General features: G+C 38.5%; 1 protein-coding gene across 1 annotated transcript in view; it reads left to right on the plus strand.

Annotated features, from left to right (window-relative positions):
* Nucleotides 1-19908, plus strand: part of LOC143033864 (protein D2-like) — a 38530-nt gene extending 18622 nt beyond the window's left edge. The window contains exons 4-7 of the mRNA XM_076199430.1: nucleotides 2708-2797; nucleotides 7267-7362; nucleotides 9054-9108; nucleotides 17905-19908. Of these exons, the coding sequence (XP_076055545.1) occupies nucleotides 2708-2797; nucleotides 7267-7362; nucleotides 9054-9108; nucleotides 17905-18098 (435 nt within the window). The 3' untranslated portion in view covers nucleotides 18099-19908. The remainder of the gene's footprint in view (nucleotides 1-2707; nucleotides 2798-7266; nucleotides 7363-9053; nucleotides 9109-17904) is intronic.
* The last annotated feature ends 4663 nt before the right edge of the window (nucleotides 19909-24571 follow it).

The raw sequence follows: 24571 nt of genomic DNA on the forward strand, positions 1-24571 counted from the left end.
CCCTGTAACTTTGCAACCAAGGTTACTTTCTTCAACCACAAAATGACATTACCTTCACCAGTAAATGGCTTGATCATGTCTGCCATAATTTTGGAGGCCACAAAAAGGACACGGATAGCTTGTTCAATTTGACTCACCTCTTCATGACGTCCGCCTTCTAGTTCACTAACAGGTGAAACTCCACTTTAAATGAGATGACTTACATTGGAAGGACCTACAACAGAGCAACATTAATAGACCCTATCCTTTCTCCAGGACAGCACAATTCCAAGTGTCTGATCCCCCCACTAAGGGCCATCCTTAAACTATTCCTGGGGAGACAAACATATTATAAAAGGAAAAGAGGAGAAAGACTTGGGAGTATTGATAAAGGACAACCTGTCACCTGACAGACATATCAGCATGATTGTGGGAGAGACATGTGGACTGTTGCAGAAGATTAAAATGGTGTTCCATTATATGGATGAGGGGATGATGGAAAAAAAATCATCAAAACCCTGACATGTCCAAGACAAGAATATGTTTCAGTAGTATGGTCCCCACACACAGTGAAAGATATAACCAAGATTGAGAGAATACAAAGGGCAGCAACCAGACTGGTCCCCAGCCTGGCAGATAAACCATATGAGGAGAGACTAAAAGCACTGGGTCTGCCAACCTTGAAAAATAAAAGAGAAAGAGGTGATATGATTACAGTGTTCAGGTCACTTAAAGGGGATAGATTGGATTGGCAGAAGAGATATCCTGACTTAAGATGGGAGGGCTTTAAAAGGTCATGGGAGTAAATTAAGAAAGACCTCATGTTTAAAGGATGTGAAGAAATACAGTTTTCCTTATAGATGCATAAATATGTGGAATAGCATAGAAAGTGATAGCCCAAGCTCAAAGAATACATGAATTCAAATCTAAATATGATAATTGGAAATTAAGGTTATAGATTAAGTTGGAACTGTATATGAAATTGAATTGAGGTATGTTAGAAAATTAGAGGATAGGAAATAGAACCCAATGAGCATTGCTCCTTTCCTGTATACTACAATTAGGTAAGTACACACTGCCTTTACAAATTAATACTTCACTCTTGTAACACATTTAATCTTCCTTGACTCCTACTTTCCATATCCCATTCATTGTATTCTATATATCTCTCAGCTTCAGCTGGCATCATCTCTCTGCCTCCTCCTTCTCTTCTATTTCTCTTATAAGTTGCAAACTAAAAGAAGGTACAATAATATATATATACTGTACTAGGCAAATCCATGGTATTTCATTACATAAAGGGAATAGAATACATAAAATACCAAATTAAAAGCCATCCCCATGGTATTTTCATGTGCATAAGTGAACTAGTTAATATACTATATCTATAATGTATAGGGAAACAAGGATAGCTCATCAGCAATGAGGAGCTAAGATGAAAGGGAAACAAATAGGTGATGGATGGGAGTGTGATGGGTGAGGATGGAAGGGTATCTTAGCAGGCTACCTTATGTATGAGGGAGAAGAATCCTTTGGTATGTAGATAGATAGTCTGTATTGCACGGGAAAGTTAGGAAACTAACACCACAAATGGTAAGAATTGTGTGTATGTTACTAAACCACCAATAAAATATATTGGTAAGATAAGAGAGAGTGCATTCTTCACATGGGAGTTTCCTGGACACCTGCAGATACAAAAAGAAGGGTAATAGAAAAGAGGGATAGTAATTGTTAAAACTGATTACCATTCTTCTTTGAGTTGAGATTAGTTTCCAGTCATAAAAATATGCTGTGTGACTTTGGCTCTAAAGGGCAATGAAATTCTGAAAATATTGACTTCATAAAAGTTGCTTTCAGGATCCTATATGGGGGCATATATACATAAATATATTAAATGCATCATAGAAGAGCATGCAAGAGACAGTTATATGTAAAACATGCATATGTTATGGGTAATCAATACTATTTGTACTTACATTTAGGATCATGATGCTAGGACAAACTTGTAATAAGGGTTATATCTTTAGAAGATTAAGGAGTCAGACGGTCAAGTTGATGACTCAACATATTGATGAAATCTCCTTTGAAATCAGTGTTTAGTGTGTGTTGTAGGACATTGTCTCTATTTGTATTTTGTTTCCAAGGAATGTGTATGGGATGGATGTATGATTTGACTAGGCCACTTTCCATATAAGTCCTGTGTTATTTATGTAATCATAGTATATGGGGTTGGGTGTACTGTACAGTATGGGGCCTTATTTCTGTATCTCTATATATAAAACTTTATCTTAAGTTCATTTATGTTGTTGACCTGTATTGATTTCTTTTGTAACTTACTCCACAGATTGATGCATCTATGTGGAAAGATGTATTTCCCTTTTTTTTTTTTTTTTTTTTTTTTCACTTACCTCCCGGGCAATGGACAAGATGCAGGGATGACCCGTCATCCAGGAGGTGTCAAGATAAGGGGGAGGGAGGAGGGTGGAAAGGAGTGGAATATGTAGGGAATGGAATGGGTGGGAGTGGTTTCTATGCCTTATTCTTTTTGGCTACCCCTCGTGTAAGGGGGAAAAAGCCTTTGGTATATGTATGTATTCACATTGAATCCTTTCATGATCTTGGCATCATTTGCAAATAAGTTTGTATATGTATTGTAAGCCTGATGTGTATGTATTATGTACCATAATATTTCTGTATTTTGATGAAAATGTTTTCATCTTGTTTTCAGGTGACAATATCAGGATGTGAAAATTACCACAAGAAGAGCTTATTCGTAAAAAAACCTATAAGTGTACAAGCTAATATCACTGTAGATGATGTAAGTTGGAATTTTGTTAATTTATGAATATGAGAAAGAAAAGGAGGAGTACAAGAAGAAGCTGAGAGAGGAGTGGACAACTGGACAAAAGAACACAAATACATACCTCATCTCTACATCAACAACACTCTAATACCACACACAAACACACCAAAAATTCTTGGTGTAACATACGATACATCCACGTCTTTCAAACAACACTTCACAAACATAAAAAACAAATGGACACCTAGACTTAACGCACTTAAGTCAATCACTGGAACAACATTTGGACAAAACAAAGAGACTAATATAACAATATACAAACAATGCATACGCTCAGTGATGAATTATGTGAATCCTGCGTGGGCTCCTAATCTCAGTGAGACACACCACAACACCCTTCAAATCATACAAAACAAAGCCCTAAAAACAATTACAGGCTGCACAAATACAACACCTACAGACCATTTACACCATGAAACAAAAGTCCTCAAAGTGAAGGACCACCTCGACATGAGAGGCACACAAACACTTGCTGCAGCCACCACAAACACATCACACCCACTACACTACATAGCAGAACACCCACACACACCAAGAAATGTTAAAACAACACCCAAAACCTTTATCACACACAGATATTCTCTTCTCTTCCTCCACAACCACCAAATACCAGCCTCCGGAAACATATTCATAATCATATCACTCACCGCTCCATTAACACACTGAAAGACAACACACTGCTGCATGCCAGACCCCCTGATATCCACCCTTCTGAATCCTCTCTCCCACTAAAGGACAGAGTCCACTTGGCCAGACTGCGGTGCGGCCACCACCCAGCACTTCTAAGTTACCAGAATAGGCTGGATGACTGCATTGTGAACAGCTGCCCAGGATGTAACACTTCACCCCATACCATACAACACATAATGGAAGACTGCATTACATACAATCATGCACACAAACAACACAACATACACTCTATAAAGGATTTGTGGGAAAACCCAGTTTTGGCTGTGGCATTCCTTGGGGAGATGGGACTGCTCGGACAGACATTCTAGGGAACGACAACAACAACAACAACAACAAGGAGTGGAGGAGGAATGGGAATGGTTCAAGGAGGGAGTCACAAGGTGATGGTGTGTGGAACAAGGAAGACTGGAGGAAATAGAAGAAAAGGTAATGAGTGGGATGAGGAAGCAAAGAAGATTGTAGAGGAGAAGAAGCTTTCACAGATTGGTTACAAAATAGGATGAGAGAATCATATGAGAGGTACAAAAAAAAAAAAAAAAGGAAAAGTAAAGCATAAGATAAAGGATGCAAAGAGGAGAGATGTAAAATGGTGTAAAAGTATGACAAATTTTTGGAAGTAATAAAAAGATGCTTTTGGAAAGAAATTAAGAGAGGAAGAGGAGGCAAATCAAGTTGAGAAGAAAAAGGTAAAAGGTGCAGATGGAGAGATGATAATGGAAGAGAAGTTAGTAAGAGGAAGATAGACAGAGTATTTTAGGAAGTTGCTAAATGTGAAGTAGGATAGGGATGGAATGGTAGTCGTAGTGGGAAGTGCTAAGAAAGTGACAGTGATGAGTGGGGAAAATGGAGGAGAAATAAGGAAAAATGAGGTGAAGGCAGTTATTAAGATGATGAGAACAGGTATGGCACCTGGGTTGGATAGGTGTCATGCAAAATGTCTAAAAAAAGGTAGAGTGATGGTGGACTGGCTGGTGAGGTTATTTAATGTTTGTTTAAGTGAGGGTAGAGTGCCAGAGGACTGGAGGAGTGCCTGTATATTTCCACTTTGCAAGGGAAAAGGGGACAAGTATGAGTGTAGTAGTTTCAGAGAGATCAGTTGTTGTTGTCATTCCCTAGACTGTCTGAGCAGTCCTGTCTCCCCAAGGAATACCATGGCTGGAATGGGGTTTTCCCACAAATCCTTTATATAGTGTATGTTGTGTTGTTTGCATGCATGATTGTGTATAATGCAGTCTTCCATTATGTTTTGAATAATATGGGGTGAAGTGTTACATCCTGGGCAGTTGTCCATAATATGGACATCCAGTCTCTTCTGGTAGTTTAGAAGGGCTGGGTGGTGGCCGCACCGCAATCTGGCCAGGTAGACTCTCTCCTTTCATGGGAAAGAGGATTCAGAGGGATGGATATCAGGGGGTCTGGCATGCAACAATATGTTGTCTTTTAGTGTGTTGACGGAGCAGTGAGTGATATGATTATGAATATGTTTCTGGAGGCTGTTATTTGGTAGTTTTGTAGGAAGAGAAGAGAGTATTTGTGTGTGATATAGGTATTTGGGTGTATTTTGATGTTTCTTGGTGTGTGTGGATGTTCTGCTATATAGTGTAATGGGTATGCTGTGTTTGTGGAGGCTGCAGCAAGTTTTTGCGTGCCTCTCATGTCAAAGTGATCCTTGACTTTGAGGACTTTTGTTTCATAGTATAGATGGTCTGTAGGTGTTGTATTTGTGCAGCCTGTAATTGTCTTTAAAGTTTTGTTTTGTATGGTCTGAAGGGTGTTGAGGTGTGTCTTACTAAGATTAGGTGCCCATGCTGCACATATATAATTCATCACTGAGCATATGCATTGTTTGTATATTGTAGTACTAGTTTCTTTGTTTTGTCCAAGTGTTGTTCCAATGATTGATTTAAGTGCATTAGGTCTAGGTGTGCATTTATTTTTTATGTTTGTGATGTGTTGTTTGAATGATATGGGTGTATTGTATGTTACACCAAGAATTTTCGGTGTGTGTGTGGTATTAGAGTATTGTTGATATAGAGATGAGGTATGTATTTGTGTTCTTTTGTCCAGTTGATGAGAAATGTTGCTGTAGATTTGGCTGGGGCTATTTTGAGTCAGTAGTGAACCATGTGTTGAGTGTATCAAGGTATGGCTGTATTATTTCTGCAGCTTTGTCTATGTTACAATGTGTACATTTGATTGTTATGTCATCTGCATAGGAAGGGATTTGTGTTTCTGAGGTGTCTGGTGTGGGTATATTATGCATGTATAGATTAAAGAGTGTGGGGGGATAGAACTGAGCCCTGTGGTACTCCATTCTTAATGTTTCTGGTGTGCAATGATTGGCCATTATATGACACTAAGCATTCCTGCCTGCCATATAATTGGCCAGCCATCTTTTGGTGTTATTGTGCATGTCTGTGTTATATATTTTGTTTGTTAGATTGTGGTGGGGGATAGCATCAAAAGCTTTACTAATATCTAATGTTATGAGAAGTGTTCTATGATGGGGCCTATCTGAATTGATGCCATCTAATATTCTTTGTGTGAGATTTATCAGAAGAATGTTTGTGGAGTATAGTGACCTAAAACAGTGTTGATTCAGCAAGGGGAATATATTGTGTGATGTATGAGGCATTCTATGACTTTGGAGGGGGTGCAGAGAAGTGTGATTGGGTGGTGCGATGTTGGGATTGTTGGATCTTTATTGGGTTTTGGGATGGTGATTATTTTCCCATGTTTCCAGATGTTGGGTATAGTGTGATGTGAATAGCTATAGTTTCCAGTGTTTGTGAGTGTATGTATACCTTGTGATCCAATGTCTTTTAAATGGATGTTACTTATGTTGTCAGGGCTGGAGGCAGATGAGTGCTTAAGGTTATGTATTATGTGTTTTGTCTGACTGTCTATGAAGGGTATACAGTCTGAGTCTGTGGGAAAGTCTTTCTTACATTCAATGGTGCATCAGTCATTGGGGTGAGAAGTGAGATGGCTTGTCTATGCAAAATGATTTATAAGTGTGTTTGCTTGTTGTCTGTTTGAGGGTAAATTATCTGTTGTTGTGGTTATTGCTGTGTGAAAGTGTGTTGTGATAATGTTAGATGGTATAATGCTGTTGAGTGTTTTATATAATTTGCTACTGTTTGTTTTGTGATCAAGTGTATAGACAAACTTTGGCCAATTTTGTGTTTTGTTCATTGGGTTTTGGGAGTATGTGAGAAATAAATTGATGCAGCCCGAATGGATTTCTCCTTGTCTTCTCCATTTCTGCATGAGGGGACAGAGAGGGGGGTTTGGCGATTTAATGAAGTGGCCTTGCTGTGGATGTGCTGTCTTGCAACACTGCTTCTGACCCAGGGCAATGGGTGAGATGCAGGGATGACCCATCATCCAGGAGGGGCCAAGATAAGAGGGTGGAGGGGAGTGGAGTATGTAGGGGATGGAATGGGTGGGAGTGGTTTATGCCTTTGTTTTTCAGTCACCTCCCATGTAAAGGGGAAAAAGCCTTTGGGATATGTATGTATTTATATATATAAATATATATATGTATATATATATAAATGTTTAAATATATATATGTATATACTGTATATGTATATATATTTATATGTTTATGTATATATTTATGTATATAAACATATATACATATATATATATGTATATATATATACATATATAGATATATATATATTAAATATTTTATTTCTTTTTTCTTTCCTTTCCATTTCACCAAGCAGGAGAAGAAAAACTACACACTTGTCATGGTGGATCCAGATGCTCCAGGACATGTAAAGGGCAAATATTGGCTGCATTGGATTATTGCAAATATTCCAGTAAGTCTTCATTCAGATGCGATTCATTATTGTGTATTCGCTGAATGTATAGTTTGACTATACTAGGGGAAGGGGGCCAAGTGTGAATGTAGTGGTTTTAGTGGGATCATCTGATGAGTGATCAGTAAGGTGTGTGGGTACATGTTGAGAGGATTGGAGAGAATGATTGGGGAAGAGCAGTGTGAGTTTAGGGTAAGAAGAGGGTGTGTTGATTGTTTTTGGTAAGACAGATATACAAGAAGTTTTAAGCAAAAGCTAAGGATACTTTTTGGCAATTGTGGAGTTTGAGGTGTATAATAGGATTGATAGTTAATGTGGAATTTATTGAGGATGTGAGGGATAGGGGGAAGTCTATTGAAGGCAGTAACAGGTTTTCACATGAGTAGTAGGGCATTCTTATGGGTGGAATAGATGCATGCCTTGACTAGCTACCTCCCTTGTAAGGGGGAAGAGGCCCATGGTATACAGATAGTAGTCCATGTGTAAGGGATGGGAAAAGGGTGAATGGTCTGAGGTGAACATGGGGATGTATCAGGGCTTTGTAATATCATCATGGTTATTGAATATGTTTTTGAGTGCTAAGGGAAGTAAATGCGAGGATGCTAGGCAGAGGTTTTGAGTTGGTGGGTGAAGGTGGATGGATGACACTGTACTTCAGAATGAATCAGAGGAGATATTAAAGCAGTTAGTAATTGAGTTTAGAGGAGTCTATGAAAAGAGAAAGTTGGGAACAAATACGGGCAAAAGTAAAGTGATGAAACATAGAAGGAATGATGATGATGATGGCAGATTGAATGTGAGGTGAAGAGTGAGAGGCTGGAAGAAATGGAGACTTTCAAATATTTAGGGTCTTGTGGATGTGAATGGAGAAGTTGATTTTGAAGAGAAGTGTAAAAGGGGTCAAGCAAATGTCTTGGTGGAATGGAAATTATTATGAAAAATAAGGTCTGGGGGATAAAAACATAGAGAAGGATATAAAAGTGTGATTGTACGGTACCACCAATGATCTTGTATGGAGCAAAAAACTTGGAATGTGAAGGTGGTAATAAGGAAGAGTCCGAATGTATTTGAGATAAAATGTTTGAGGAATATGGTTGGTTACCATTAATGGTATTCTATTGATATTATTTATTTACATTTTTGTTTGGGGATCACACTATTACTTCCTGTTCACAGGAGTTTTAATGTTATATTTCTGTTCATTAAGGGTATCTAAAGGCCACAGGTCTTCTACAAGAGAGACCAGGGGCAAAGGATTGATTGATTGATTGTTCCTGAAGTGAACTGCCACTCTTGTGTATGTTGGCAGTTTATGAGTATGTTGTGGGAACAGAGTATAGGATTTAATATTTTTTTCATTTATGTGTTTATTGGTTTTTGCTACAAACATGTTGACAATATATGAACTTGATGGTTGCAGTTGGGGAAATGAACAGTGAGTTATGCTATGTAGTGTTGACTCATGAAATAGGAGAGGAAAAGCTATGAAATTTATGAATCAGAAAATTTTGATTGTAATGCAAAAATGGTGAATCATGATCAATTAATCAATCCGTTCATGAATCATGAAACAGAATGTAAAAAAAGTGATGAGAGTGGCCTTCACAGTTCCCTAGAAGGTAATTGTCATCATATTGTTTGTAAGTAGAAATTGTATGAATCACCTTATACACTTTGTAATTTGATTTCAGGGTGAACATTTGAAAACATCTGTGGATCCTTCCACATGGACACCAGTTATCAAAAGTAAGTTTTATTTCCTGTGTTTATTCTTTCAGCTTATTGACAGTTGCTAATGTATCACTCTGTATTATTAGGTCATACAAAATGTTGACAAGGTCATTAAAAAAAGCTGGTCATGGTAATGTAATTAGAAATTTTAGTAGTTTCAATTTTCCTTTCCCTTCATCCATTAGGAGCTAAGATGAGAGTTAGAAAAGGGTGGTGGATGGGGGTGAAGTGGGTGCGAGTGTGTATGTGCCTTTTGGCTTGGCAACCTCCCTTATAAGGGGGGAAAAGCCCTTGGTATATGGATGGGGTATTGGCAGCATATTGTTGTGAAGTTAAAATCTACTTAGTAGCATAGAGCTGATACTTAGGGTCTATATGGGGTGCCCCTATGGACAAGAGCCACACATCATTTTGTCTGTGATAGAGGAAATCTCTATTAATAGAGAAATGATGCTACTTTATTATACTACTACTGTCCTTCCATTATGCTGTCTCCCCACTCTTGATACTGTCCTGTACCACTTCTCTGAATATAGATTTCCTTTTTTGCCGAACCCTGTGGTAGGGGAGAAGGAACACCTCCACTGAATGTTCCCACTTGAGTTGTAAAAGGCGACAAAAATGGAGCAGGGATAGGACTAGGCATCCTATGAAAAAAAAAAGGGGGGGGAGGGGATGGGAGTTTTCCAACTAGAACCCTAAGGTTTGGGTCTTTTAATGTGTGTGAATGTGGTATGGAGGAGAGTATAAAGGAAGAGATAGGTAATATAATTGTGAGAAGAAAGATGGATATGTTGGCATCGAGTGAAACCAAGTTGAAAGGGAGGGGCGAGTTTGAATTTGGGAGCATAGTTGCAAGGGTGTCAGGAGTGAAGAGAGGATAAGGGAGAGGAGGGGTGGCTATACTAAAGTAAAGAGGTAGCTAAGTATGTTGTGGAGTGGAAGGAGGTTTCTTTGAGGTTAATGTGGATTTTTGTAAGTACATATAGGTCTGATAGAAGAGTGTAGAGAAAAGCGAGGCTTTTTGGATATATATAAATGAGTGCATAGAAGGTTTAGGGAGAAATATCAATGTATTGGTATTAGATCTCAATGCTAGGGTAGGAGATGAACCAATAGTTGGAGTGGTTGGGAAGTGTGGGGTTCCAGGAAAAAATTGTGGAGAGTTGAAGGTGGAAATATGTTTAGAGAGTTGATGATAGCTAACACAGTGTTTAGGAAGAAATTCAAGCATAAGTATACATGGGAGAGGATGGTGGAAGGGTTGTAGATAGGGCTTTAATGGACTATATATTAATAACCAGGAGAAGAGTAGGAAGAGTTTTGGATGTGGGGGAATATCAGATAATTTTTTGGTGGAAGGTAAGTTGAGAGTGGAGGATAGATTTAGAAAGAGGAAAAGGATAGAAGGTGGGAAGGGGCTTAGAGTAAATTGCTTAAATGAGAAAAAAGGGAGGAAGAGTACAAGAAGAAACTGAGAGAAGTGTAGAGTAGAACTAGGAGTGGAGGAGGAATGGGGATGTTTCAAGGAAGGAGTCGCAAGGTGTACAAAGATGGTGTGGGGAACAAGGAGGACAGGAAGAAATAGAAGGAAGGGTAGCGAGTGGTGGGATGAGGAAACAAAGAAGCTTGTTGAAGAGAAGAAACAAACACTCACAGGTTGGTTACAAAATAGGACAAGAGAATCATATAAGCAGTACAAAAAATAAAAATAAAAAAAAAGAAGTAAAGCATAAGATAAAGGAGGCAAAAAGGAAAGCAGATGGGAAATGCGGTAAGAGTATGACAGAAGTTTATGAAAGTAATAAAAAGATGTTTTGGAAGAAAATTAAGAGAGGAAGAAAAGGTGAATCAAGCAGAGAAGAAAAGGTAAAAGGTGCCGATGGAGAGATGATAATAGAAGAGACGGCAGTAAGAGGAAGATGGGCAGAGTATTTTAGGGAGTTGTTAAATGTGAAGGAGGATAGGGAGGGAAAGGTAGTTGCAGTAGGAAGTGACAGTGATGAATAAGAAAAACGGAGGAGAAATAAGAAAAGATGAGGTGAAAGTAGTTATTAAAATGATGAGAGTAGGTGAGGCACCTAGGTTAGATGGGTGTCATGCAGTGTCTAAAAAAGGGAGGTACAGTGATGGTGGACTGGCTGGTGAGGTTATTTACTGATTGTCTAAAAGAGGGTAGAGTGTTGGGGGAGTGCCTGTATACACTTTACAAGGGAAAAGGGGACAAGTATGAATGTAGTAGTTTTAAAGGAATCAGTTTGTTAAGTGTAGTTGTCAAGGCTTATGGGTCTTGATTGAGGGGATTAGGACAGGAACAGAAGGAGTAATTGGTGAGGAACAGTGTGGGTTTAGGAATGGGAGGGGTTGTGAGGATCAGATTTTTGTGGTAAGGCAGATATGTGAGAAAGTTTTAGGAAAAGGTAAGAATGTGTTTTGGGCCTTTATGGATTGTTAAAAGTTTTTATGATAGTAGAGCTTGTGTTAGAATTAGAAATGGAGAGAGTGCGTGGTTTGAGGTAAAGGTGATACTTTGTCAGGGATGTGTTATGTCGCCCTGGCTGTTCAATTTGTACATGGATGGGGTGGTGCAAGAGGTAAATGCAAGCGTAATGGGCTGGGGATTGGAGATGATCAAAGAAATTGGAGAAAAATGGGAGATAAGCCAGTTGTTTGCTAACAACATAGGAGGGATTAAGGAAGTTAGTGACAGAGTTTGGGAAGGTGTGCAAAACAAGGAAGTTGAGGATAAATGTGGGTAAAAGTAAGGTGATGGCATGTACAAGGGGAGAAAGTGGCAGCAGACTGGAAGTGAATATTAAGGGAGAGAGACTGAAGGAAGTAGTTTTAGATACTTGGGGTGAATGTGGTGGAAAAGGGAGAAGTGAAGGTGTAGGTAGAATGTAGATTGAGAGAAGCAAGTAAATGCCTTAGGAGATTAAAAAATGTAATGAGAAATAGACATTTGGGAATGGATGCTAAGAGGAGATTTATGAAGGGGTGATTGTGCTGACAGTACTGTATCGGGTAGAAATGTGGAACATAAGAGAGGAAGAGTTTAAATGTGTTTGAGATGAAAAGCCTGAGAAGAATGATAGGGGTTACCATCCTGGACAGATTGAGAAACAAAGTGAGGAGGAGAGCAGGGGTGGAAAGGGAGTTGGAAGATAGGGTTGAAGAAGAGTGTTGGGATGGTTTGGACACATGGAAAGAATGTGAGTGAAGAATGATTAGTGAAAGAGGTGTGAAAGGAGTGAACATGAGGGGTGACCAAGGATGAGATGGATAGATGGGGTAAAAGGGGCATTAGGAAAGAGGGGAATGTCTGGTGTGAAAGGGCGAAGACAGAAGATAAGGGTGAGTGGAGAATGGTTGTGTATGGATGATGCTGTGATGCATGGGAGTGGGTGGGTGATGGGAGGTGGAGTGACGGAGTATGTGTGAATGATATTTTGATGCAGCCCATAGGGATTTCTTTCCCATCTTATCTCTTTCTGTATGAGGGGGCAGAGAGTTGGGGGGTCGCTAATTAAATGAAGTGGCCTTGCTCTGGGTATGCTGTGTCTTTCTGCATTGCTTCTAACCCAGGCCAGTGGTCAAGATGTAGAAATAACCTGTCATCCAGGAGCCAAGAAAGGAGGGAGGGATGGGTGGTGAATGGGAATAGGGTATGTGGGGATGAAATGGGTGGGAGTGGATTTATGCCTTTGACTTTGGCTACTTCCCTTGTAAGGGGAAAGAAGCCCTTGGTGTATGTATATATATAGATGGATGGAATAGTTTCTTGTGAATCACAAAATAGTATCATCATTTATATGAATATAAGATTATGAAAAGATAAATGATATGTTACTGCAGCATAATTTTTTTTAATGGAGCATCTGTTTCATCTGGTGAATATATATATATATATATATATATATATATATATATATATATATATATATATATATATATATATATATATATATATATATATATATATATATATATATATATATATATATACACACACCAAGTACTTTTTCCCCCTTATTAGAGAGGTAGCCAAAATCAAGTGGCATAATTCCACTCCCATTCACCACTCCTCCCTCTCTTTCATCTTGGCTCCTCCCAGATGACTGATCATCCCTGCATCTTGCCCATTGCCCTGGGTCAGAAGCAGTGCAGCAAGACACAGCACATCCACAGCAAGGCCACTTCATTTAATCGATAACTCTCTCTCTCTCTATGTCCCCTCATGTAGAAATATTGAAGGAGGGGAGAAACTCTTTTGGGCTGCGTCAAAATGTCATACATAACCACTCCCTAACCCCTTCATCCCTCACCCACTCCCATGCATCACAATATCATCCAAACACATCCATTATCCACTCACCCCTACCATCTGCCTTCTTCCTTCCTCAACAGACATCCCCTTCTTGCTCAATGCCCTTTTCACCCCACCCATCCATCTCATCCTTGGTTGCCCCCTCATGTTCACTCCTTCCATCTCAAAGGATTACAAGGGCGGAGGATGCCGACAGGAGACCTTTTAGTCCATATCTAGGTCGATGAAAAAAAAAAAATTATGATAAATAAATGAATAAATAAAAACAATAATAATATAAATAATAGATAAAATAAATAATGCATAGGTATAGTTAGATAATAAACAGGTAAATAGTGAATAATGATAAATTGGCATAACTAATAATAAATGAGAATCAAACAATAATAAACAGACAAATGATAACTAAAAAACTAAACACATAATAGAAAATAAATGATAGTCATTACAGCATCTTGCTTAGGTGTTTATCTAAATGATTCTTAATGTTTATCTTAATGATTCTGCCTTCCACACCTCTTTTACTAATCTTTCTTCACTCATTCTCTCCATGTATCCAAACCATCCCAATACTACTCTTTCATCAGCCCTATCCCCCAACTCACATTCCACCCCGGTCTCCTCCTCACCTCCTTATCTCTCACTTTATTCAGCCTTGTAACCCCTACCATACTTCTCAGACATTTCATCTCAAACAGATTTAAACTCTTCCTGTCTTCCTCTCTTATGTTCTATGTCTCTGCCTCATAGTGCTGTCAGCACAATCACCCCTTCATACAAACTCCTCTTAGCATCCATTATCAAATGTCTATTTCTCATTACATTTTTTAATCACCTAAGGCGCTTGCTTCTCTCAATCTATAATCTACCTCCACTTACACTCCTTCTTTTCCTGCCACATACAACCCCAATTACGTAAAGCCATCCACTTCCTACAGCCTCTCTCCTTTAGGACTCACTTCCAAATCATTGCCATCCTTTCCCTTGTACATCTCATCACCTTACTTTACCCACATTTACCTTCAACTTTTTCTTCTTACACACCTTCCCAAACTCAGTCACTAACTCCTTTATTCTCACTTCTGAACCTGCCACAAGTGCAGTTTTGTCAGCAAACAGCAACTGGCTTACCTCACACTTTCCTCCATTTTCAAAGATCATCTCCAACCCCCTGCCACCCTTGTGTCTACCTCCTGCACCACTCCAACCATGTACATATTGAATAGTCTTGGTGACATGATACAAACAAACTGATCCCTCTGAAACTACCACATTTATACTTGTCCCCTTTTTCCTTCTAAAGTGGAACTATACAGGCATTCCTCCAGCCTTCTAGCACTCTACCCTCATTTAGACAAACATCAAACAACCTCACCAGCCAGTCCACCATCACTGTACCTCACTTCTTCCGACTCTCTGCATGACACCCATCTAACCTATGTGCCTTACCTGCTCTCATCATTTTAATAACTACTTATGCCCAATCTTTTCTTATTTCTCCCTATCCATCACTGTCATTTTCTTAGCACCTCCCACTGCAACTACTATTCCACATTAAGCAACTGCATAAGATACTCTACCCATATTCCTTTTACCACCACCTCTTCCATTAAGATCTGTCCATTTGCACCTTTTATATTTTCTTCTCTGCTTGACTTGCTTTCCCTTCCTCTTTTGATTTCCTTCCAAAACATCCTGTTATTTCTTTCAAATTTTTCTGTCATACTCCTATACCATTTAACATCTGCTCTTCTTTTTGCCTCCTTCATCTTTTGTTTTGCTTCTCTTGTTTTTTCTTTCTACCTCTCGTATGTTCTTGTCCTATTTTGCAACCAGTCTGTGAATACTCATTTCTTCTCCACTACAGCCCTCTTTGATTCATTATCCCACCACTCATTACCCTTCTTTCTATTATGCCATCCTCCTTGTTCCATATACTATTTTTGCACACTTTGTCACTCCCTCCTTGAAACCCACCCCATTTCCCTTCCACTCCTACCTCTACTCTATCCTTCACCTATTCCCACACTTCTCTCAGCTTTTTCTTGTACTTTCTGCTCATTCAAAGTTTACTCTAAACACCTCTCTACCTACAGTTCCTTTCCTCTTCCTCCATCCACCCTCCACTCTCAACTTACCTTCCACCAAAAAATTATCTGACATTTCCCTACTCTCTCCCCCAAAAACATGGACATCCAAAACTCTTCCTACTATTAGGACAGATAGAAAAATATAGGCAATGAAAAATCTTGTAGACAAAGTGCAGTTCATGTGTGAGGGTGTGTAGATTCATGGGTGCTTAGTCACTGAATGGTATCTTTGCATGCATCCATGTTGGTTCATCTGTCTGGAATGTATTGTGTTTGAAGATGACATTTCATTTATTGATTTATTTTTATGATTAACAAGATCCATTAAATGAATTTATGGGGTTTGTATATATATCCAGGGCAAGAATGGCCAAATATGGCAAAATTGTATACTCTGTATTTGTGTATATACAGATGGAGAGACTACCTCTTCATTGTACAGTAGTGAGGATGTCCGTAACAACTTTGCCAACCGTGTAGTTAATGAATGGAATAAACTTCCTGCACAGGTAGTGCAATGTAGTTCAGTTCGAAGATTTAAGAAGCATTTAGATACATACCTAAGTAAGATGCGGTAGTGATTATAATTTATCTTATATTATTTGTTTTTGTTTTGTTATCAGTTGTCTGTCTGATTTTTATTTATTATTTGTTATATGTCAATTTATTATTATTTACTATTTACCTGTTTGTTTATTATTTAACTATACCTATGCATTTATTTATGTATTTTATTTTTTATTTGAGGAAAGACTAGTAAAAGAGGTATGGAAGGCAGATGTGGAGGGAGTGAACATGAGGGGACGTCCTAGGATGAGGTGGATGGATGGGGTGAAGGGGGCTTTGGGGAAGAGGGGAATGTCTGTTGAGGAAGGAAGGGAGAGGACGGAAGACAGAGGTGAGTGGAGAATGGTTGTATATGGATGATGTTGTGACTGCATGAGGAGGAATGGGCAGGGGGGTGGGGGTGGGGTAGTATGTGTGAGTAAATTTTGACGCAGCCCGAAGGGATTTCTCCCCGTCCTCGCCTTATATGCAAAGGGGGACGGAGAGGGGGGGTCGCCGATTAAATGAAGCAGCCTTGCTGTGGATGTGCTGTGTCTTGCGACACTGCTTCTGACCCAGGGCGGTGGGCAGGGTGCAGGGATGACCCGTCATCCAGGAGGTGCTCAGATGAGAGGAAGGGTGGGAGGGGTGTGGAGGGTATTTAGGGATGAAATGGGTGGGAGTGTTTTTATGCCTTTCCCTTTTTGGCTACCTCCCTTGTAAGGGGGAAAAAGCCTTGGTATATGTATGTATGTATTATTATAGTTTTTATTTATTGTTTTAATATTAATATGATTTTTTTTCGCATCCGACCTAGATATGGATCAAAAGGTCTCCTGTCGGCATGCTCCGCCTTTGTAATCCTTTGTATTAAGGGAGAAAGACTGGAGGAAGTGAATATTTTTAGATACTTGGGTGCGAATGTGGTGGAAGTGGAGGTAGAATGTAGATTGAAGGAAGTGAGTAAATGCCTTGGGGGATTAAAAAGTGTAATGAGAAATAGACATTTGGGAATAGATGCCAAGAGGAGATTGTATGAAGGAGTGATTGTGCCAACAGCACTGTACAGGGCAGAAACATGGAACATAAGAGAGGAGGAGTTTGAATGCATTTGAGATGAGGTACCTGAGAAGTATAATTGGGATTACTAGGCAGGATAGAGTGAGAAATAAGGAGGTGAGGAGGAGAACAGGGTGGAAAGGGAGTTGAGAGATAGGGTTGATGAAAGAGTATTGCGATGATTTGGACACATGGAAAGAATGAGTGAAGAAAGACTAGTAAAAGAAGTGTAGAAAGCATATGTGGAAGGAGTGAACATGAGGGGTTGACCTAGGATGAGATGGATGGATGGGGTAAAAGGGGCTTTGGGAAAGAGGGGAATGTCTGTTGAGGAAGGACGGGAGAGGACAGAAGATATGGGCGAATGGAGAATGTTTGTATATAGATAACGCTGTGATGCATGAGGTGGAATGGATGGGGGATGGTGGGTAGGGGGAGTATGTGTGAGAAATAATTTGATGCAGCCCGAAAGGATTTCTCCTTGTCTTTTCCTTTTCTGCATGAGGGAACAGAGAGGGGGGTCGCTGATTTAATGAAGTGGCCTTGCTGTAGATGTGCTTTGTCTTGTGGCACTGCTTCAGACCCAGGGCAGTGGACAAGATGCAGGGATGACCTGTCATCCAGGAGGTGCCAAGATAAGAGGGAGGGAAGAGGGTGGAGGGGTGTGGAGTATGATAGGGATGGAATGGGTGGGAGTGGTTTTTATGCCTTTGTTTTTGGCTACCTCCCTTATAAGGGGAGATAAAGCCTTTGGTATATGTACATATGCAAAACTTATTATTTCCACAGCTTATCGTCAACCCACACCACCGGACCATGAACACAGGTACTTCTTCTTCTTGTATAGTGAAACCAATTCCAGTGAAATGAATCTTGAAGACCCAGGGGAGAGGAGTAAATTTGATTTGGATGCCTTCGTAAAATCTCAGCACCTTGGTAGACGTGTAGCTGTATCCAGCTTTGTAACACGGCCAAAGGAGTAGGACTCAGGGTCATCTTCATCAAATGGTGTCACGCAGTTTGAAGATGTGGTTGTTCTTTGTCTATCTGAGTTGAGTGGTCTCATAATGCATTTTCTGATTGCCTTTAAAAAATGTGATTGATAGCATTGAATTTATTATAATCTTGTTGAGTCAGGATGGGTTGTGTTAACAAAGAAAGCTGAATGAAATTTTCAGGTAATCTGTACTTCCAGATACCTCCAGATACTTCCAAATAGGTGTGATATTTGTAAGTGAGATTGGGTATTGCATCATTTGTTGTCTTAAAAATTGTCTTAAAAGTTTGAAGAATACAGCTTTGTTTTTACATTTATATGAAATGGGTAGTGCTAGCCAAAAACACTAAGTAAAATTGCTTTGCATTATCCTGAATAAGGTTATGTTTGCACTGTGTGAGTCTGGTCCCATTCTCATCAAATATTGTGAATTTGAATGGCTAGAAGAAGACCGCTTGTGGCATTCTAAATTTACCGAAGAACACTTCAACAATATGTCTAACATTTGTAAAGGTTTAACTCCATTCACTTCGCCATTCAGTTTCTCAATATTTGCCACAAAGGTAATTTGGCATTTGAAGATTGGAAAAATGAAAGATTGTAACTGAAGTCATTTCTACTCAAATGAACTCATAATAGTTGAGGAGAATTGGCCCAGACTCACTTGGTGCAAGCACTGCCTAAAGGTATTATGACATGATATTTATTCAGGGTGAGAAGGAATGAGTATAACAGCCATATAACTTAATGTTTTTTAATGCATGTATTGTGATGCATCATCATATATCAGGTAACCTTATGTGGATATTTGACTCATATTGAAAAGGTTAATTGACCCATGAAGTGACAAAATATTTTTCAACTTGAGGTACTGGTATTATAATTATTAAAACTGAGGAAGCTACTAAACTGCTAAGATGAGATGTAATCACACTTGCCTTTTATTCATATGACAATGATTTTTTGTATTATTATTGCTAGCAATAATGATATTTTATTGCAAAATTGCAAATATGGAGTTACCATATCTTTGATGACCCTGGAGACCATAGCCAAGGTTTGTGTAGCCTTTGAACATATTCTGACCAAAATGTCTTTGAAAGTGAACAAGGATCTGTCATTGAACAAAATATAATGCTTAAATGCAGTATGTTGAACTCATCCAGTTAATCTATAAGAATTAGACTACTTAGATGTTATCTAAATGAGTATTACATTTATTTTTGTGAATCTAAAATAATATAAAGAGAAGCATATTTATTTATATAGAGATATATTCTCCAAAATATAATAAGGAATACATTTATTTTTGTGAATCTAGAATATATCTGTATATATATATATATATATATACACATATATATATACACATACACACACCAAGAGCTTCCTCCCTCTTTAAAGGAGGAAGTCAAATTGTTGTATTTTTCCTGTTTTGGGTTGTGAAATATTGTGTGAAGCTTAAAGATTGTTTATAAGAGGAAAACCAGTGATTTTGACTATAATTATTATTATGATTATTGATATTATTATTATTATTTTATTTATTATTGTTTTCTCTTTATCACTGTAAGGTTAGCCTGAACAAATTGTTGTATTTTTCTTGTTTTGGGTTGTGAAATATTATTGTGTAAAGCTTAATGATTGTTTATAAGATAGGAAAACCAGTGATTTTGAATCTTGTAATCCCCAGCATTTATGAAGTGCTAAAAGTTAAATTCCTGTTATAACTTTATATTTAGCATATACAGAGTGTTATTTTGATGTACAATTATAAAATTTTGGCAGATCTTGTATGGTGGTTTTTATATTTTCCATAACCTGTTTGGGAAAAAAAGATATAATACATTTAACTTTAAGCTGGCATGTTCTTCATTAATTTTTTTTTTTTTGGAGGGACCCTTTGTGTATATTGTAATTTACTTCTATTCATCAATGCACATATTTGTTTATTCATGGCTGGCCAGTAAAATTCATACTGTACAATGACAAGCTATAAACAAAATTCAAATGCTGGGATCACTCTCAAAAATAGGATGAAAATGTCAGATAAAATTCAAATGCTTTAGTCAAATTGTCAAGTGCAGTATGGCATTGTAACATCATTCATTAGTACTGTGATACTTCATTTGCCATGAATAAATGTTTCATATTGTTGTATATCATGTATTGCTATTTTTATGAGTATTATGATATATTACAAGCAGCAGTGGTCAAAGTAGAAACTCAAATACTGTAATCAGTTAGTGAGGCGTTAACAGTGTGAAATGAACATTCTATCTACATACTTCAGGAGGAGTTTTTTCCCCGTTACAGTTACACTAGTCAACACATGGGTTGGATTTCAGGCCTAAGGATGGATTTTGTTCACTGCTGGATGATTTGGGTTGGAACCCAATCCTAGGGATGCCCAACGCAATACTGTTGTAGTCCAGACCCAGGAAGAAATCAGAGGGGAAGAAACTGAAGATATATGTAAACAGTATTCATATTTACTTCTTATTAAAAAGATAATAATAAAATGTATATATATACATAACTTGTTCAATAATAAGAGGTCAATAATATAAGATTATCTTGAAATAGAAAACAAATTTTATGGAATGTATGCTGTGTAAAAGGCTGGTAGAAAAGGGTTGGTTAGGATGACTGAGTGGTAGCCGCTGAGCCCTGTGATAGGCTGGTAGAAAAGATGGTAGAAGATTGGTTGTTACATTTTATAGGTAGGTTGTAAATAACAGCCTGAGCAAGGTGCCTGAGTCTGCTTTCTGCCTTGTGCAATTTTTTTTTTTTTTTTTTTTTTTTTTTTTTTTTTATAACAGCTCAGGAGCTTGAGGGTATACTTGCATTTTGCTGATATGATATTCCTTTGTAACCCAAGTGAGAGTTATGCAGAGACTTGAGATTATTCTATGTAAACAAGACTTTAAACAAAGAAACTGGTGGTAGGTTGGAGAAAATTCAGTTGGTTCATAAATGTAAGATCATGCCCTTTGGGGAGGATCTTAAATGTAAAGTTAAAGATAATTTGATTAAGGAAACCAGTAAGTCATTTAAAAGCTCATGTAGGATTGTATATATGCCCTTAGGGGATTCCTTGGAAGAGCTCCAGAGGGTATGGTGTATAAGAATTAACAGAAGAAAGATAAAGAAGAAAAAAAGCAGGAGATTTGATTCACTTAGACAGAAAATTATAACTGGAGAAAGTGAGTTGCCATATTCATAGGTGAGGACCACGAGGATGGCAATAGTGGTGAGAAATAGAACACATGCAACTAAATCATCTCCGAAGAGAAACACTCAATGCATGCAAATAAAACATCTCCAAAGAGAAACACTCAACGCATGCAACTAAAGAAGACTATACCTAAAGAATTTAGTATGACCATATGTGCTTGCACATGTGAACATAATTGGTGCAGCCAAGCATTGATCGCAAAGATCTCCAAAGAAACAAAACAAGATAATATGTCTACAAAGAAAATGCAAGCAACAACTCACAAACTCCAAGCAACATACAGGACCACTTAGTGCATTTAAATCCCACCATTGCCACCACTGTTGCCACCCTTGTGGTCCTCACTTGGATATAGCCACTCTCATCCTCCAGTTATTATCTTCTAAGTTAATCAAATATTTCTTTCTTCTCTATCTTTTAATTCTTATACACCATACCTTCTCAAGTTCTTCCAAGGACTCCTCATAAGAGCACATATACAAGATACTATGTGAGCTTTGCAGTGACATTGTGATTTCCTTAGTCCAATGATCTTTAACTTTATATTTAAGATCCTACCCAAAGGGTGTGATCTTTCATTTGTGAACCAAATTAATTTTCTCCACCCTTTCACCAATCAGATTCTTTGTTTCAAGTCTTTATAGCAATGTTGTTTATGTTGGATAATCTCTAGTCTGCATAATTCTCACTTAGGTTACATAGAAATATCATATCAGCAAAATGTGAATATACCCTTGAGTTCCTGGGCAGTTATTTACATACATATACCAAAGGCTATTTTCTGCCTTACACGAGGCATAGAAACCACTCCCACCCATTCTATCCCCCACATACTCCACTCCCTTCCACCCTCTTCCCTCCCTCTTATCTTGGCACCTCCTGGATGATGGGTCATCCCTATATCTTGCCCACTGCCCTGGGTCAGAAGCAATGTCACAAGACACAGCACATTCAAAGCAAGGCTGCTTTATTAATTTGGCGACCCCCCCCTCTCTGACCCCTCATGCAGAGGAGAAGACAGGGAGAAATCCCTTCAGGTTGTCAATTTATTTCTCATACATACTCCCTTATCCCCCATCCCCCACCCACTCCCCCTCATGAATCACAGCATCATCCATACACAACCCTTCTCCATTCACCCCTCTCTTCTGTCCTCTCCTGTCCTTCCTCAACAGACATTCCCCTCTTTCCCAATGCCCCTTTTACCCCATCCATCCATCTCATCTTAGGTCGCCCCCTCGTGTTCATTCCTTCCACCTCTGCCTTCCACACCTCTTTTACTAATCATTCTTCACTCATTCTTTCCATGTGTCCAAACCATCCCAATACTCTTTCATCAACCCTATCTCCCAACTCCCTTTACCCCTGTTCTCCTCACCTCCTCATTTCTCACTCTAGCCTAGTAACCCATATCATACTTCTCAGGCATTTCATCTCAAACATATTCAAACTTTTCTCTTCCTCTCTCCTGTTCCATGTTTCCGCCCCATATAGTGCTATTGGCACAATCACTCCTTCATACAATCTCCTCATAGCATCCATTCCCAAATGTCTATTTCTCATTACACTTTTTAATCCCCCAAGGCATTTACTCGCTTCTCTCAATCTACATTCTACCTCCACCTTCACTCCTCCCTTTCCTGCCACATTCACACCCAAGTACGGTATATAGAACTATCCACTTCCTCTAGTCTCTCTCCCTTAATACTCACTTCCAGTCTGCTGTCACTTTCTCCCCTTGTACATCTCATAACCTTACTTTTACCCACATTTATCTTCAACTTCCTTCTTTCGCACACCTTCCCAAACTCTGACACTATCCTCCTCAATCCCTCCGCTGATCCTGCTACAAGCGCAGTGTCATCAGCAAATATAGAGTTTATTTACAAACAATATTTCTATTACCTGCAGAAGGCAAACTCAGCTCGCTCAGGCTGTTATTTACAAACCTACCTATAAAATGTAATAACCTGTCTACTACTACTCATTCTACCCACTTTTCTATCAGCCTCTTATATGTGGCAATAATCAAACAGTCGTTTGACTGCTCTTTTTTTTTCAATGCACAAAAATTCTTCTCACCATTTGCTTGGTATCTCCACTTTTCATTGATAGAGTGGAATAATGAAGTTATCTATGCTCTAATAGAGAAGATACGACTATAAGAGGCGCTTTGGGATGTGAGGCATCCCAATTATATTAATAAGTAATGATAATATAATCTCTCATTGAGCCAGTTATAATTTTCTATGGATAAATTCTTCTGCCTAGTGCTTGATAATCTATGTATTTACCTAATTGTAGTATACAGGAAAGAAGCAATGCTCATTGGGTTCTATGTCCTATTCTCTAATTTTCTAATGTACCTACTCAAATTCGTGTACATTTCCAAGTTAATCTATATCTTTGATTTCCAATTGTCATATTCAGATTTGAACTCATGAATTGTTTGAGCTTGGGCTATATCACCTAAGCTATTCCACATATATCTATATGGAAAATAATTTCTTCACATCCATTCAATATGTTGTCTTTTTAAATTTACTTCCATGACCTCTTTAAACCTTCCCATCTTTAAACAGGAGATCTCTAATAAATCTAACCCCTTTAGTGACATGAACAATGTAATCATGTCACCTCTTTCTCTTCGATCTTTCAAAGTTGGTAGACCCAGTGCTTTCAGTCTCTCCTCATATGGTTTATCTGCCAAGCTGGGGACCAGTTGGGTTGCTGTCCTTTGTATTCTCTCAATCTTGCTTATATTCTTCACTCTGTGGGGACCATAATACTGATATATATTCCAGTCTTGGATGTATCAGTGTTTCAATGAGTATTTTTCATTATTTCTTCATCCATATAGTGGAACGCCACTTTAATCTTCTGCAGTAGTCCATATGTCTCTCCCATAATCCTGCTGATGTCCGTCAGGTGACAGATTGTCTTTTATCAACACTCCCAAGTCTGTTTCCTCTTGCTTTTGTAACGTGCTTGCTTCCCAAGGAATAGTGCCAGGATGGTCTTTTGCCGCTATTGCTCATTTTAACTACTTTGCATTTTTTGGTAGTGAACTACCAATGTGTGTGCAGAGATCATAAAATAATGCATTATTAGAGAGATCGCGAGTCGTTCAAAGTTAATTAAGATAAAATATTTGATAAACTGGCATAAGCATTGGCTCGGCCAATGAGAGTTCCTCATTCTGGGAAGAGGGCGGGGCTTGC

This window comes from Oratosquilla oratoria, chromosome 16 (assembly GCF_046742065.1).
Source record: "Oratosquilla oratoria isolate Oo_2021 chromosome 16, ASM4674206v1, whole genome shotgun sequence".
Taxonomy (NCBI): Eukaryota; Metazoa; Arthropoda; class Malacostraca; order Stomatopoda; family Squillidae; genus Oratosquilla; species Oratosquilla oratoria.